Source organism: Hemitrygon akajei, chromosome 5, assembly GCF_048418815.1.
Source record: "Hemitrygon akajei chromosome 5, sHemAka1.3, whole genome shotgun sequence".
NCBI lineage: Eukaryota > Metazoa > Chordata > Chondrichthyes > Myliobatiformes > Dasyatidae > Hemitrygon > Hemitrygon akajei.
This window is the reverse complement of record NC_133128.1, coordinates 196250209-196268330: the sequence shown is the minus strand read 5'-3', so window position 1 is coordinate 196268330 and position 18122 is coordinate 196250209. Positions and strand designations below refer to the sequence as shown.

At 41.6% G+C, this 18122-nt stretch overlaps 1 protein-coding gene across 4 annotated transcripts in view; it reads right to left on the bottom strand.

Annotated features, from left to right (window-relative positions):
• Nucleotides 1–18122, bottom strand: part of mgat5 (alpha-1,6-mannosylglycoprotein 6-beta-N-acetylglucosaminyltransferase) — a 220700-nt gene that overhangs the window by 22462 nt on the left and 180116 nt on the right. For all 4 annotated transcript variants that reach the window (XM_073047601.1, XM_073047602.1, XM_073047603.1 and 1 more), the window contains one exon: nt 5122–5255. In XM_073047601.1, coding sequence (XP_072903702.1) covers nt 5122–5255 — 134 coding nt within the window. The remainder of the gene's footprint in view (nt 1–5121; nt 5256–18122) is intronic.

The following is an 18122-nucleotide window of genomic DNA, read 5'->3' as shown; positions in this document are numbered from 1 at the left end:
TCTCAGTTGGTGCCAGCTCTCAAAAAATGAGATATGTGGCCATTTTTTAAATGAGTGTCAAGCCATCAAATTTACTTTGCAGAAGTGAAATCAATATTTCAAATCTATTGAAAATATTGTCATTATAATTTAGGTTCAAGTTTCTGACAGAATATAAATGGATACCTTAACCAATCTAAATCCTTGTTCAGTTTTTGTAAAACCCTTTCCTTCCATTCTTAGTTTAGGAATCACAAGATACCTATCTCTCAGCTGTACAATCTCTGCCATATTTGTTCTTGAGATTATGGTTTCCATTCCAGGACATCTGAAATGTCCTCATTTTAATGAAATGTGGCTTCTTCCCCCTCCCAGCTCACTGTTATTGATGGATTCCTCACTGGCATCTCCTGCTGCTCGCAGTCCCATCTCCCCCAGGGAAGAACAGGGATAGCTTTCATCCATGCAGACTCCAGCAAATCATTCTTTGATATTTCTGCCAAATATAATGCGATCCCAATACCAGTCACAACTTCCCCTTCCTGTGCCCTTCTGCTTTGCATGGGGAATACATTCTTCATGACTCGAACACTCATTCCTCCCCTTCCCTAGGTACTTTACCCTGTAACCATAGATGTAACTCTTTTACCTTCATTCAGGGATCTACAGCTCTTCAGGCGAGACAGAGATTCAAGTGCACATCTAATCTTTTATGTTACATTCATCATGATCAATGGGATCAGTGACACAAAGTCAGACTTGGTAAGCACCTGCACTCTGTCAGCAAAGGACTTTTCATTGTCAGGCTTTTTCATTCTCCTTCCAATTCTGACTTATCTGTCTTCAGCTTCCTCTATACCACTGTGACCAAACAAATTAGAAAAATAGCACCACGTATTCTGCCAGTGTCTTCTTGGAAGTCTGTCGAGAACAATGATGATGATGATTATGTCAGTGATGCCTCTGATGACAGCAAAGCCCAAAGTGGGTTGGCACAGATGTGCCCAAAGGTCGGGCATGTTACAGCCACTGAAGGGTCGGGCTGTTTCTCTTAACAGTCCTGGCACTTTTGATCGAAATCTTTCAGCCGCTGCTCTTCGAATGTGCTAGTGCCTTTGTAGACTGCCAGGCGCCAGGTGTTGCAGTCTTTGACCAAAGCCTCCCAACCAGTCACAAGGATATTGCATGCTTTCAAGGACACTTTCACACAGTCTTTCTCGTGCTTTGTGGTGCCTCCTTGCTTTCTGGTGCCATGTGCCAGCTCGGAAAAGAATACCATCTTTAGAAGGCACCTGTCTTCCATCTGGACCACATGCCAAAACCATGCCTTAATTATCCATGTCTCTGTGCCGGAGCTCTCGGCCCTTTGTAGCACTTCTGCCTTGCCACGAGATGCCCATGATCTTGCAAAGGCATCGCAGGTGGAACTGGTCAAGCATCCTGATGTGCCTGTGGTACGAGGTCCATGTTTCACAGCCACACTGCAGAGAAGTCAGGACGACTGCTCTGTAGACTGCCATCTTGGTCTTCAGCCAGAGGCCACATTCTCCCCACAGCTGTTGAGTCAACAACTGAACAGCATAAATGCTGGATTCTCCAATATCAGTTGAACTGTTCCCTTTACATCCCTTTCTCTCTCCTTCTGATCTATCCAGATCCTACCATTTTCACCACTGCCACCCATCTTCCTATTACCTATTTTCTTTCCTCTTCCATCTGCCTGTCATCCATAGCCCTCTCATTGGGTTCTCTGTTCCCACTCTCCCTACCCCTACTTTCTCATCTATCAACCATTCTTCTCTTATTTGGTTGTACACTTCACCTTCCCTTTTTATCAGCAATAGCGGCTGTATAAAGGGAGGGAGGGAGGATGAAAAAAGGGTCCTGATGGAGGACTTTATCAAATGGTGCAGGCTGAATCATCTGCAGTTCAACATCAGTACAACTAAGGAAATGGTGATGTACTTTAGGAAGACTAAGCCTGCACTGCTTGCTTTTACAATTGATGGTGAGGACATAGATGTGATGAGGACCTACATGTACTTGTGGATGTACCTGGATGGTCGACGAGTGGAGCACCAACACAGAGGCTGTGTACAAGAAGGGCCAGAGACACCTCTATTTCCTGAAGAGACTGAGGTCCTTTGGAGTATGCAGGCCTCTCTTTCACATGTTCTACCAGTTTGTTGTTGCCAGTACAATATTCTATGTGGTGGTGTGCTGGGGCAATGGCATCAACATAGCTCAATAAAGTGATTAGAAAGGCTGGCTCTGAAATAGGAGTCAAACCAGACACGCTGCAGGCTGTGATGGAACAAATGACTCGATGGAAATTCCTGGCAATTTTGGAAAACGTTTCTCACTCTCTGCATGCCACTTTGGCTGAACCGAAGAGCACCTTTTCATTAACAGAGCACTATATGAGGTTATTCTTACCCTCGGCCATTAGGCTTTTTAATGAGTCAATCTATAGCCAGGAAGTGATGTCCCCCTCCGGTTAGAATGTTTGGGGTAACTTATTTTTTTACTCTTTCTTGCTTCTCTTCTAATATTTGTATATACAGGTAGTCCCTGAGTTACAAACGTCCGACTTACGGACAACTCGTACTTACGAACCAAGGAAGGAGAATGCCGTGCGCCATTTTAAGACGGATCGTGATGCCGTCCGCCATTTTAAGTTGTTGCCGTTGACACTGTGCTGAGTGTGTAACTTTGTATTTGGCTTAAACTTTTCTTAGCAAGGTTCACCATGACCCCACCCCCCACCGTTCTGGTTGACTGGTGGCGCAGTGAGATCAGCGCTGGGCTCGAGAACGGATGTTCCCAAGGTCGATCCAGTGACAGATCGCTCCCGTGCTGGGTTGATGTCGATCCAGTGACTCCCGAACCATCCATGCTGGGTTGATGTCGAGTTCGCAACTCAACCTTGTAAAAAAAAAACACTGCCACCTCCAGTTTAAATTCCCACGTGGAATATTGTGGAGGATCAAATACAGTACTCACACCCAGCACAGCCCCCACTTGTCCCATTTAACCTGTCTCAGTGCGGTGGAGTTTAGGACCCGGGGAATTCAATGCTGTGGTCCTTAGGACCCAGCGGACCTCAAAAGCCAGCGGAGGTTGGGACCCGCTGCCCACAGTGTTTCTGTTCCGTTGATGGGAAGTAATCGCAGTTGAAAATAAAGTGGAAATAATAAAGCGTTTGGAAAGAGGTGAAATGCCATCGGTCATTGGAAAAGCATTAGGCTAAAGTCGGTGAACGATTGGAACAATTTAAAAGGATAAAGTGAGAATAATGAAGCATGTGAAAGGCCCTGCCCCAATAAAAGCTACAATTATTATTAAGCAACGCAGTGGTTTAATTATTGGAATACATACATTTCTTAAGTGTTTTATATGCACAGAAAGGTAAAATATATACTATATACTAAGACAAACGTTTGACTAACTGACGCTAAATAATACCGGATGTACTTGTTCCGACTTACGTACAAATCCGACTTAAAGACAGACTCGGGAACGGAACTCATACATAACCCGGGGACTGCCTGTATGTTCACTTGTAATGCTACTGTGATACTGTAATTTCCTTTGGGTTCAATAAAGTATATATCTATTCCATATTACGTAGCCATTTGTTTCAACACTTATATATTCCAGTTTCTGTCATCATCTCCACCCTTCCCTCTGCCAACTAATTCCATCTGCCAGTCAACCACTTGTCATGTGAATCCACTGCCAGGTTTTTCCCACCCCTTTCCTTAACTCTTTCTACTGATTATATCCCCTCTATAATTTCAATCCAGATGAAGGGCCTTGATATGACACACCAGTGCTTGATTTCCCTTCACAGTTGCTGCCTGACCTCCTGAGTTCAACCATACATGAATACCAATGAATATAGCCAAAAGAAACAGCGTTACTCTGGGGCCAAGGTGCAAAACACAGAACCAACAGCACAAGGCACATCCAAGATATCAGTGAAATACAGTCGAACAAAAAAAAAGTTCCTCAAGCAGCTTTTTCTCTTTGCTGCAGATTCCATGTTTATATATAATGGCTTATATATAACATATAACCATATAACAATTACAGCACGGAAACAGGCCATCTCGGCCCTTCTAGTCCATGCCGACGCCTACACTCACCCAGTTCCACTGGCCCGCACTCAGCCCATAACCCTCCATTCCTTTTCTGTCCATATACCAATCCAATTTTACTTTAAATGACAATACTGAACCTGCCTCTACCACTTCTACTGGAAGCTCATTCCACACAGCTACCACTCTCTGAGTAAAGAAATTCCCCCTCGTGTTACCCATAAACTTTTGCCCCCAACTTTCAAATCATGTCCTCTTGTTTGAATCTCCCCTACTCCTATCCACGTCAACTCTATCTATCCCCCTCATTATTTTATTTTAAATACTTCTATCTATAGCTTTTATAACTCCTTCAAGATATCCAAAAGTGCTTTAAGCCAAAATATATTGTGAAGGATAATGCTGTGAGGTGGAAAACACCAATAAACTGACAAATTCCAAGATGCAACAATATTACCAGATAACTTGTTATTAAAAAAATCACATTGTCAAATGTGCAAGACATCAGGCAAAACTCTACAGCTTCTCTTTCAAATACGACAAGTTCAAATATGTTACAGGGAGAAAAAAAAATTCAAGAGTAACATACTTGACCTACTATTTTATCAATTCAATTTCAAATTAAGTATTAATCTATAAGTTGAGTGAGAGGCAAGGTACATTATTTTATCTTAGGATATTTCACGTTCTACAATGGAAGCCTTAAATTTAGATTTTATACTTTCACCATGTCACAGGTAACAAGAATTAAAATATATTCACCAAGGTAAAAGCAGGATTGAAATTTAAATTTGCAAGGTAAGTTTCCCAAATTTAATTTGTGTTCCTCAAGATCAGAAGATAAAGAGATGATCCAGTCAAAGATTATAAAGTGCCAAAGGAATTTCCCTGTTTCTCTTTATCTGTGACAATAATAACCACATTACCCATGAATGAATGGAGCTGTGTTTGGATTACCTAATTGAATTGTAATGTAACAATGATCTCATTAAAATGTAATTCAAAGCCATTATTGAATGTGTGGAAACATGGTTGTATTTACCTTCCAAAAGTGATCTACTTTGCCATACACCAAGGACTGATTCTGTCTTTTGATATCATCTGGATGACTGATCTCACTGGCATTGAGATATTGTTCAACCACAAATCCGAGGAAACTGTTGTCTGGTGTATGAGCTGTAAAAGGGGTCAACATGAAAGAGAACTGATTTAACAACTTGATTAGAGATAGTACAATACGATAGAACATTTCTGTAAACTTGTAATTAATATTTAATGCCAATAGATCTTTTGATAATCACAGTAATGTCAGAATTACCAGCACCAATAACAAAAGAAATGTTAGTTATATTACATCAGGTAACATTACCTATCCTTCACCATACATTTAAAATAAATTACCTAACACTAATCTCAAATATTACACATAAAATTTCAATGTAAACAGGAGAAAAATAATAAAATTATATTTATTCAATATTATTAAATCTGCAGACCTGCTAAGACATGCACTTTAACGCATTTAGACCACACTTCTAGGATTTGCCTGTCTTAAATATTTTTACTTCCATAACATTCAAGCTTATGAATACAAACATATTTAAAGCACTCAAAGTACCCATCAGCTGTGTGGGCCTACATTTTGAGCATGGCACAGCTAAAAAATCATGCAAGTATAAGATTCTACCTCCTAAATTTAAATTAGCTGGGATTCAAAATGTATTATCTAATAGATTTTAACTTTCCTAGAACTTGCTCTCAATTTATTTATTTTTAGCTTTTATTGTACTTTCAGTTTGTCTTCTTTTGCACAATGGTTGCTTGTCATTCTTCGTTCATTTGTGGTTTTAATTGATTCTAATGTATTTCTTTGTTCTACTGTGAATGCCTGCAAGAAAAGGATATACTGGCTTTGGAGGCCATGCAGAGGAGGTTCACCAGGTTGATTCCAGGGATGAAGGAGTTAACCTATGAGGAGAGATTGAGTCGCCTGGGACTTTACACCCTGGAGTTCAGAAGAATGAGGGGGGATCTTATAGAAACATACAAAATTTTGAAAGGGATAGATAAGATAGAAGTAGGAAAGTTGTTTCCATTGGTCAGTGAGACGAGAACTAGGGGACATTGCCTCAAGACTCAGGGGAGAAGATTTACGATGGAGATGAGGAGAAACTGTTTTTCCCAGAGAGTGGTGAATCTATGGAATTCTCTGCCCAGGGAACCAGTTGAGGCTTCTTCACTAAATATATTTCAGATAGAGTTAGATAGATTTTTACATAGTAAGGGAATTAAGGGTTATGGAGAAAAGGCAGATAGATGGAGCTGAGTTTACGGACAGATCAGCTATGATCTTATTGAGTGGTGGGGCAGGCTCGATGGACCAGATGGCCTACTCCTGCTCCTATTTCTTATGTTCTTGTGTAAAATAAATTTCAGAGTAGTACAGTGAGTTCCACTTAATTGGGCCCTCAGTTAATTGGGGCAGGTACTTATTTCAGACCACTCAAGGAAAAAAAAGATCAAGAAAATAGTTAGGATCACCTTCGTTTATTTGGGACACAATGTTGCTTAACTGGGGCACAGACTGTTGCCAAAATGTTTCTAACTAGCATCAGATGTGTGCACTTGCATGGCTAATATACACTATGCCATGTTTAGAGTGAACAGTTTTTAAATAGCATCAGTTGCAAGTGCTTCTGTTCAAAATGCAGTGGTTTTTGTCGCTGATAGTTGGCAAGAGATAAGTAGTTAGACAATTTAGAACAGTTTTGCTCACTGCAGTTTCAAGCAGTCAGGCTTGGAGATGCCAGAAACAACTGGGAGTGAAACTAAAACAATTTCACTACTTCAACAAGTTAGGAATAATGAAGAAATTGAAGGATGCAATTGTCAAAAACTGTATGAAGGCAGTCCATTATCTACACTAGGTGTAACTGTTGATTTTGGTCAATTAAAAGAACACGGCAGTGTACACTGGATGAATTCCTCCATCAATAACTAGAGGTAACTAATACACAGCTTCATCGTAGTGTTATTGGTAGTATTCTACTTTGTTCTGTATTTCATTTAAATACACAATTTGTTTCTCAGTTAAACAGTAGATCGTCCTTTTTATACTTTTTTAACTATTTCCATGAAACTTTGGCTAATTGGAGCAGGTGCTTAATTGGGCTAAAATGTACTGGTCCTGATGTGTCGTAATTAAACAGTATCCACTGTACATTGCAACATATTTTGCATACCTAACTGACATGAAAGTGTACTAGAATTCTCCTATTTGAAAACATCATCTTGGACTGAAGTCGAAAAACTAGTGAAGTTGCTTGACATTTGAAGCTAATGATCAACTATCATAATCATGTACATTACTCCCAGACAATTTGTCTATGAATCTGCCTCAGGCGAGATTTCAAACCTGAAGCACCCCCAAATAGGTCCTCATGACTTAGAAAAGTTTGAACTTCAAACAAATAGCACTGATTTCAAGGAACTTTATTGTGCTTTCAATACAATTTAAACACTGTTGTCTACAAATTGCCAGAAGCATTTTGGTGGGTGGAAATACTGCAGCTATGTAACAGCATTATTTTTCACAGCCAGATCAAAATTTAACCACGATTTCAATTTGTGCCTGGAATGCTGCTTTGTTTGGCGGTAAGGGTTGGGGTGGGGGGGCGGGGGGGAAGAGCTGGTGACCTTTTTGTGGCAACATCTAAAACAATCAAATGGATTACAGACCACAGCAAATAAGTCTTATTTGTTTTCTTCATCCTATCAGTATAACGTAAAGGGAACTTACAATTTGTTGTATCTATTGGCAGCACAACTTATTCTAATTATCACCATTTATGCTTTTGAAGCAATACATAAAGATTACTCAATGCTGGACTATTTGCCAATGCAATGAAACATAGGTCAGACCTGTGTGGTATGGCAGTTTGGGTAACAGAAGTTTGCCTTCACAAAATTCATAAATTACCACACAAAACTTTTGAGATACTAAAAGAAGAATTTAAGTAAACACAAAATCTCCTATTTCTTGATGCCCAGGTATATGAAGTGACTTTGTGCTATGAAAAATTGTAATTCAAATGGTTTTCTAAAAATGCAACCTCCCTGTAAAGTGGGTGCTCCCTGTACTTATCACTTTATATCCCTGCATGGAATATGTGGCTCTAGCACCAAAAATTCTTCTAATGCTAATACTATTGTTGAGGAACTGAAGATAAAATCAAGGTACATCAGCTGAGCAATACTTGAGTCATTTATTCAGAAAGATATTTATTTCCACAAAAATAAATAAAAATTCAAGTTATGATTACTCTGATTTTTACTCCAATGTTTTCAGTTCACATTATTTTGAATTATTCCATTCAAAATAAATAAGTTCCTTAGTTGCTTCTTCCAGCTTCCAAATTAAAGGATATCCTTTTGCAACAGTACCATTCAAAGCTTTACAATACAACCTCCTCATTCCATCCTCTGAAAATTACAACAATGAATTTATCTATAATTAGATTAACTTGATTAGCCATAGGTTACAGCTGAAAATTAGTGAGAAGATTCAAATACAAAACAGCAAGAAAAAAGTGACTTTAAAGTAGCAAAGAGATTTCATGGACTAATTCAAAAAACAATTACAAAATGAAAATTGGATTGCACTTCATCTTGCAAGCTGAAATCAGTGTCAGATCATGCCATGTCAGGAAAAGGCCTATGAATTCTTGCATAATATTTTGGCTTTGGATTGAGTGGAAGGTAAATTCAACATTTTGGATTAAGAACTTCATCAGAATTGAGAGGGAAAGAAGAAGGTTTGCCAGCATATAGTAGAACAAGAGAAGGATGGGTCAGAGAACTGTAGGTGGAATCCGATTGGGAGTAGGAAAAAACAAAAATGATGAATAGAAAGAGAATGGGGTAAGAAAGGTTCAGCCAAATAGATAAGAGTTAATGAAATAGAACAGGTTGGAGCTTAGTTCCAGAAAAAACCAGAAGGCCTTCCTGATGAGGGATTAAGGTGTATAGATACTTCATGTTGATGTAAAGTTGAAGTTACTGAAATGACTGAGGGCATCAAAACTTTACCCCCACACCCAACACTGCTGCTTGCAGTAGGGACACTCTTATCCTCCCTATTCACTGATTCCCTTCTGCATCTGGTTTTGCTCTGTCCACTCGCCTGTGTCCCATTATTTGTATTCTGAATGAACTAACTGGCAGATGTTCAAGGAGGCCATCACAAATGAGAAGACAAAAACCTCAAGGAATACTGTATGTTTCATATGTCACCTGCTACATCTGTAAGTGTGTAGTTAGCTCAAGAATGGTTATCTCACAGCCTAAGCAGAAGGCCTGGTTGAATGCAGAGGTGTATTCCCTACTAAAAGCCCAGGACACTGCCTCCAAGTCTGGAGATAGAACAGTTCAGAGCAGCCAAGAGAAACCTCATCTTATGCATCAGGAAAGCAAACACCGCCAATGCACAAAAAGTTCAGGATCACCTGTCTGATAATGATCCCCGGCGCATGTGGCTGGGCACCAAAGAGCAATACTGATTATTCAAGGAAGAACAGTGTTGGCTATACCAAAGACACCTCCCTCTCTAAAGCTCTAAAAAACTTTTATGCAAGCTTCAAGACACACAACGCCAGTCATAAAAGCTACACCACTTCCAGGTCAGCAGCCATTATCTGTAACAGCAATAAATGTGAGAAGGACTCTGCACAGAGTCAACCCTGTAAGGAGGCCAGGCCAGACACCGCAGGTCAGGGAATGTGTACACCTCACACAAAATGCTGGTGGAACACAGCAGGCCAGGCAGCATCTATAAGGAGAAGCACTGTCGACGTTTCGGGCCGAGACCCTACATCAGGACTAACTGAAAGGAAAGATAGTAAGAGATTTGAAAGTAGTGGGGGGAGGGGGAAATGCAAAATGACAGGAGAAAACTGGAGGGGGTGGGATGAAGCTAACAGCTGGAAAGGTGATTGGCGAAAGTGATACAGAACTTCTCCCTTCTCCAGCTCAACTGCGCAAGCGCGTGAAAGTGAGGCAGCCGGAGAATTTAAATAGTGAGCAGAGGCTGAGTATGAGCTTCAGTCCAGGTGAGGTAAGGTTGGATAAGCTCCTTTAATTAATCTAATAAGCTTAGGAGTAGGTAACGGAGGCAGCAGTTAGGGCAGTTGAGTGCTCTGTTTGCAGTATGTGGGAAGTGAAGGCGAGCACAGCTGTCCCTGATGACTACACCTGCAAAAGGTGCATCCAGATGCAGCTCCTGACAAACCGTGTTAGGGAACTGGAGCTGGAGCTGGATGAACTTCGGATCATTCATGAGGCAGAGGCAGAACTAGACAGGAGTTTCAGGGAGATAGTCACCCCTAGGAGTCAGGAGACAGGTAGTTGGGTGACTGTCAGAAGAGGGAAGGGGAATAGATAGGAAGAGCAGGGCACCGCTGTGGCCATTCCCATCAACAATAAGTATACCATTTTGGATACTGTTGGTGGGGACGACCTACCAGGGACAAGTTGCAGTGGTTGTGTCTCTGGCACCAAGATTGGACCCTCAGCTCAAAAGGGAAGGAGGGAAAAGAGGAGAGCAGTAGTGATAGGGGATTCAATAGTTAGGGGGACAGATAGGAGGTTCTGTGGAAGAGATCGAGAATCCCGGATGGTCTGTTGCCTCCTTGGTGCCAGGGTCCGCAACATCTCGGATCGAGTTCTCAGTATTCTCAAGAGGGAGGGTGAGCAGCCAGATGTCATGGTCCATGTAGGGACCAATGACATGGGTAGGAAGAGTGAGGAGGTCCTGAAAGGTGAGTTTAGGGAGCTAGGTGCCAAGTTAAAGGACAGGACCTCCAGGATAGCAATCTCAGGATTGCTACCAGTGCCGTGCCACGTGCAGGTGGGTTTAGAAATAGTAAGATAGTGCAGATCAACACAAGGCTGAAGACATGGTGCAGGACGGAGGGCTTCAGATTTATAGATAATTGGGCAGTTTTCCATGGAAGATGGGACCTGTTCTGGCGGGACGGTTTACATCTGAACTGGAGGGGGACAAATATTCTTGCAGGTAGATTTGCTAGAGAGGCTCCAGTGGATTTAAACTAGATATTGGGGGGGAGGGGAAACAGAGTGTAGGAACAGATGTATGGGAGAAGGAAGAAAAAGAAGACAGTAAAGTTCTTTGTACTGTTAGAGATAAACAGAGGAAGAGGTGGAGAATTTCTTAAGTGCATTTATTTTAATGCTAGGAGCATTGTAAGAAAGGTGGATGAGCTTAGAGCATGGAAATATGATGTTGTAGCTATTAGTGATACATGGTTGCAGGAGAGGTGTGATTGGCAACTAAATATTCCTGGATTTCATTGCTTCAGGTGTGATAGAATCGGAGGGACAAGAGGGGGAGGTGTTGCGTTGATTGTCAGAGAAAATATTACAGCGGTGCTCTAGCAGGATAGATTAGAGGGCTCGTCTAGGGAGGCTATTTGGGTGGAATTGAGGAATGGGAAAGGTGTAGTAACACTTTTAGGGGTGTATTATAGACCACCTAATGGGGAGTGAGAATTGGGGGAGCAAATTTGCAAGGAGATAGCAGATATTTTTAGTAAGCACAGGGTTGTGATTGTGGGAGATTTTAATTTTCCACACAGACTGGGAAGCCCATACTGTAAAAGATGGTTTGGAGTTGGTAAGATGTGTGCAGGATAGTTTTTTGCAGCAATACATAGAGGTTCCAACTAGAGAAGGGGCAGTGTTGGATCTTCTGTTAGGGAATGAAATAGGTCAGGTGACGGAGGTATGTGTTGGGGAGCACTTCGGGTCCAGTGATCACAATGCCATTAGTTTCAATATAATTATGGCGAAGGATAGGACTGGACCCAGGGTTGAGATTTTTGATTGGAGAAAGGCTAACTTTGAGGCGATGCGAAAGGATTTAGAAGGAGTGGATTGGGACAATTTGTTTTATGGGAAGGATGTAATACAGAAATGGCTGTCATTTAAAGGTGAAATTTTGAGGGTACAGAATCATTATGTTCCTGTTAGGTTGAAAGGAAAGGTTAAAAGTTTGCCAGACCCATGGTTTTCAAGTGATATTGGAAACTTGGTTCGGAAAAAGAGAGATATCTACAATAAATATAGGCAGCATGGAGTAAATGAGGTGCTCGAGGAATATAAAGGGTGTAAGAAGAATCTTAAAAAAGAAATTAGAAAAGCTAAAAGAAGATATGAGGTTGCTTTGGCAAGTAAGGTGAAAATAAATCCAAAGGGTTTCTACAGTTATATTAATAGCAAAAGACAGACAGACAGACATACTTTATTGATCCTGGGGAAAATTGGGTTTTGTTATAGTCGCACCAACCAAGAATAGTGTAGACAATATAGCAACATAAAACCATAAATAATTAAATAATAATAGGTAAATTATGCCAAGTGGAAATAAGTCCAGGACCAGCCTCTTGGCTCAGGGTGTCTGACACTCCGAGGGAGGAGTTGTAAAGTTGATGGGCACAGGCAGGAATTACTTCCTATGACGCTCAGTGTTGCATCTTGGTGGAATAAGTCTCTGGCTGAATGTACTCCTGTGCCTAACCAGTACATTATGGAGTGGATGGGAGACATTGTCCAAGATGGCATGCAACTTGGACAGCATCCTCTTTTCAGGCACCACCGTCAGAGAGTCCAGTTCCACCCCCACAACATCACTGGCCTTACGAATGAGTTTGTTGATTCTGTTGGTGTCTGCTACCCTCAGCAAGGATAGTGAGGGATAAAATTGGTCCCTTAGAGAATCAGAGTGGACAGCTATGTGTGGAGCCAAAAGAGATGGGGGAGATTTTGAACAATTCCTTTTCTTCGGTATTCACTAAGGAGAAGGATATTGAATTGTGTAAGGTAAGGGAAAGAAGTAGGGAAGTTATGGAAACTATGACGATTAAAGAGAAGGAAGTACTGGCGCTTTTAAGGAAAATAAAAGTGGATAAATCTCCAGATTCTGACAGGATATTCCCTAGGACATTGAGGGAGGTTAGTGTAGAAATAGCAGCGGCTCTGACAGAAATATTTCAAATGTCATTAGAAACAGGGATGGTGCCGGAGGATTGGCGTATTGCTTATGTGGTTCCATTGTTTAAAAAGGGTTCTAAAAGTAAACCTAGCAATTATAGGCCTGTCAGTTTGACGTCAGTGGTGGGTAAAATAATGGAAAGTATTCTTAGAGATGGTATATATAAGTATCTGGATAGACAGGGTCTGATTAGGAACAGTCAACATGGATTTGTGCATGGAAGGTCATGTTTGACAAATGTTATTGAATTTTTTGAAGAGGTTACAAGGAAAGTTGACGAGGGTAAAGCAGTGGATGTTGTCTATATGGACTTCAGTAAGGCCTTTGACAAGGTTCCGCACAGAAGATTAGTTAGGAAAGTTCAATCGTTAGGTATTAATATTGAAGTAGTAAAATGGATTCAACAGTGGCTGGTTGGGAGATGCCAGAGAGTAGTGGTGGATAACTGTTTGTCAGGTTGGAGGCCGGTGACTAGTGGTGTGCCTCAGGGATCTGTACTGGGTCCAATGTTGTTTGTCATGTACATTAATGATCTGGATGATGGGGTGGTAAATTGGATTAGTAAGTATGCAGATGATACTAAGGTAGCTGGCGTTGTGGATAATGAAGTAGGTTTTCGAAGTTTGCATAGAGATTTAGTCCAGTTAGAAGAGTGGGCTGAGCGATGGCAGATGGAGTTTAGTGCTGATAAGTGTGAGGTGCTACATTTTGGTAGGAATAATCCAAATAGGACATACATGGTAAATGGTAGGGCATTGAAGAATGCAGTAGAACAGAGTGATCTAGGAATAATGGTGCATAGTTCCCTGAAGGTGGATCACGTGGATAGTGTGGTGAAGAAAGCTTTTGGTATGTTGGCCTTTATAAATCGGAGCATTGAGTATAGGAGTTGGGATGTATTTTAAAATTGTACAAGGCATTTGTAAGGCCGAATTTGGAGTATTGTGTACAGTTCTGGTCACCAAATTATAGGAAAGATGTCAACAAAATAGAGAGAGTACAGAGAAGATTTACTAGAATGTTACCTGGGTTTCAGCACCTAAGTTACAGGGAAAGATTGAACAAGTTAGGTCTTTATTCTTTGGAGCGTAGAAGGTTGAGGGGGACTTGATAGAGGTATTTAAAATTATGAGGGGGATAGATAGAGTTGATGTGGATAGGCTTTTTCCATTGAGAGTAGGGGAGATGCAAACAAGAGGCATGAGTTGAGACTTAGGGGGGCAAAAGTTTAAGGGTAACATGAGGGAGAATTTCTTTACTCAGAGAGTGGTAGCTGTGTGAAATGAGCTTCCAGTAGAAGTTGTAGAGGCAGGTTTGGTATTGTCATTTAAAGTAAAATTGGATAGGTATATTGACAGGAAAGGAATGGAAGGTTATGGTTATATCCAGGCAGTTGTCCCCACATGCCTTCAATCAGCTACCATCATCCCTGTACCAAAGAACTCTACACATTTAGAACTAAACGACTATAGCCCAGTGGCATTGACACCATTCATCATGAAGGGTTTTGAACAGCTGATAATGGCACATATCAAAAACTCCATTCCTGTCACACTGGACCTCACCAATATGCTCACCGACAAAACCACTCTCCGACAGATGTCATAGTATCTCTTATGCACCTGTCCCTGATCCACCTAGAAAACTAGGGCAATTATGTCAGAATGCTGTTTCTGGATTTCAGCTCAGCATTTAACACCATTGTCCCACGAGCCTTAGGGAACAAACTCCTACTCCCTGGTTGAAATACACCACTGTGCATTTAGACCAAGGCGTAGGAGTTTGGTTCACTAAAGTCCATGGGACAATAGTATAACAAGGTGTTGGACTTCCTAACCAAGAAACCTTAAGACACAGAAGCAGAAATAAGTCATTTGGCCCATCAAGTCTGCTCCGATATACGATCATAGTTGATGCTTTTTTTTCTTTCCCTCCTCATCCCCGCTATCTGGCCTTCTCCCCATAATCTTTGATTCTCTCTTTTTTTCCCCTTGAAATAAATGGCAACATCGTATTTTCCATTTTTAGCACAGACTCAATCTGTGAATTAGCATTCTGGGAGTCTTGTACAAGGATTCCTAAGTCCCTCTGTACCTCTGATGTTTGAATTTTCTCCCCATTTTGATAACAGTCTACACTATTGTTCCTTTTACCAAAATGCATCATACATTTCTCAACACTGTATTCCATCTGCCACTTTTCTGCCCACTATTCCAATTTGTCTAAGTCCTGCTGCAATTGCATTGGTTCCACAGGACGACCTACCATTTCACCTATCTTCATATCATAAGACCATAAGACACAAGAGGAGAATTAGGCAATTTGGCCCATCAAATCTGCTTCGCCATTCAATCTTGGCTTATTTTTTATCTCGTCCTCATTTTTTCCCCACTTCCCAGCCTTCTCCCCATAACCTTTAATGCTGCGTCCAATCAAGAACCTATCAATCTCTGCCTTAATACATCAAACAACGTGGCCTCCACAGCTATCTATGGTTACAAATTGCAGAAATTAACCACCTTTTGGCTAAAGAAATTTCTCTGCATCTCTATTTTAAATGGATGCTCCTCTAACCTGACGATGTGCCCTATTGTCCTAGACTCCCCCACCATGGGGAACACCCTTTTCAGATCTACTCTGTCTTGGACTTCCAACATTCAAAAGGACTGCAATGCGATCCCCCATCATCCTTCTAAATTCCAGCAACTACAAGCCTAGAGCCAGCAAACGTTTCTCATACGATCATATGATAACCCTTTCATTCCCAGAATCATCTTTGTGAACCTCCTCAAAACACTCCCAATGCCAGTACAACTTTTCTTAGATAAGGAGCATAAAACTCTTCACGATATTCAAGGTGAGGCCTCACCCAGTGCCTTATAAAGCCTCAGCATCACATCCCTGCTCTTATATTTTAGAACTCTTGAAAGAAATGCTAACATTGCATTTGCCTTCCTCACACCAATTCAACCTGTAAGTCAACTTTCTTGGTGTTCTGTATATGGACTCCCAAGCTCCTTTGCATCTCAGATTTTTGGATTTTCTCCGTTTAGAAAATAGTCTGAGCATTTATTTCTTCGACCAAAGTGCATGACCGTGCATTTTCCAACAGTGTATATCACTTGCCACTATCTTGCCCATTCTCTTAATCTGTTAGTCGTTCTGCAGTCGAGCTGGTTCCTCAACATTACCTGCTCGCTCACCAATCTTCGTATCATCTGCAAACTTGACAAAAAAGCAATCTATCATCTAAATCACTGATATACAACATAAAAAGCAGTCCCAACATTGAGCACTGCAGTACACCACTAGTCTCTGACAGCCAACCAGAAAAAGATCCTGACACAGTGGTGTCAAAGAAACAACCTCTCCCTCAATGTTTTAAAAACAAAGGAGCTGGTTGAGGATTACAGGAGGACTGGAGACAGGGTGATATCTTCTTCTCTGTAGGCTGCCTCATTATCATTTGAGATCAGGCTGTCAGTATAGTGTTGTCAGCAAATTTAATTAACAGATTGGAGCTGTGGGTGGTGACACAGTCATGGGTATACAGAAAGTAAAGGAGGGGGCTTAGGACACAGCCCTGAGGGGCACCAGTGTTGAAGGTCAGAGGGTAGGGGTGTGAGAGCCCACTGTTACCACCTGCCAGCAATCTGACAGGAAGTTCAGGATCCAGCTGCAGAAGGCAGGGTGAAGGCCGAGGTCTCTGAACTTCTTGTCGAGCCTGGAGGGAATTATGGTGTTGAATGCTGAACTGTAGTCCAAGAACAGCATTCTCACATAAGCATCCCTCTTCTCCTGGTGTGTAAGGACAGTGTGAAGTGCTGTGGCTATTGTGTCATCTGTTGATCAGTTGTGTCAGTAGGCAAACTGTAGAGGGTCCAGTTTGGGTGGCAGCATGCTGCAGATGTAGTCCTTGACCAGCCTCTCAAAGCATTTGCTTATAATTGAGGTGAGTGCAACAGGATGTCAGTTGTTGAGACATGTTACCTTGGTCTTTTTAGGTACCAGAACAACAGTGGATGATTTGAAGCAGGAGGGCACTCCACGCTGGGAGAGGGAGAGATTAAAAATGTCTGTAAGCACACCTGCCAGTTGTGCCGCGCACATCCTGAGTACCCACCCTGGGATGCCACCCATTCCTGCAGCCTTGAGACTGTCCACTCATTGGAAACACTTGTGTGCTTCAGCCTTAGAGATGACCAAGCTTCAGGTCTCCGCAGGGGCTCAGCGTTGGCGACATCAAATCAAGCGTAAAAAAGATACAGCTTTTCTAGGAGACAGGCAGTGATATTGGAAACTTCACTGCGTTTAGCTTTGAAGTCTGCGATGGTGTGCAGACCTTGCTATAAGTTGCATGTGTTGATGATGGAGAATTGAGTGTGGATTGTTGTTTCACTGCCTTGATGACTTTGCGCAGATTGTAGCTGTATTTCTTGAGCTCATGCTGATTCCGCTTTCCATGTCAGAGGATTTATCCTGTTAAACAGCATCTTGTGTGGCACTTTATCAAATGCCCTCTGAAAATCCAAGTAAATGACAACTACTGTTTACAGAGTAGATTGACATTTGCAGTCTTCCAGTCATACAACCAGAGAAAAACCTCCAGCTCAATACAGGCCTTTCGGCCCACAATGCTGTACAAAACATGTATTTACTTTAGAAATTACCTGGGGTTACCCAAAGTCCTCTATTTTTCTGAGCTCCATGTACCTGTCTAGGAGTCTCTGAAAAGACCCTATCTTATCCGCCTCCACCATCGTCGCCGGCAGCCCATTCCATGCACACACCACTCTCTGCGTAAAAAACTTACCCCTGACACCCTCTCTGTACCTACTTCCAAGCACATTAAAACTGTGCCCTCTCGTGTTAGTCATTTCTGCCCTGGGAAAAAGTCTCTGACTATCCACACGATCAATGCCTTTCATCATCTTATACATCTTTATCAGGTCACCTATCATCCTCCGTCGCTCCAA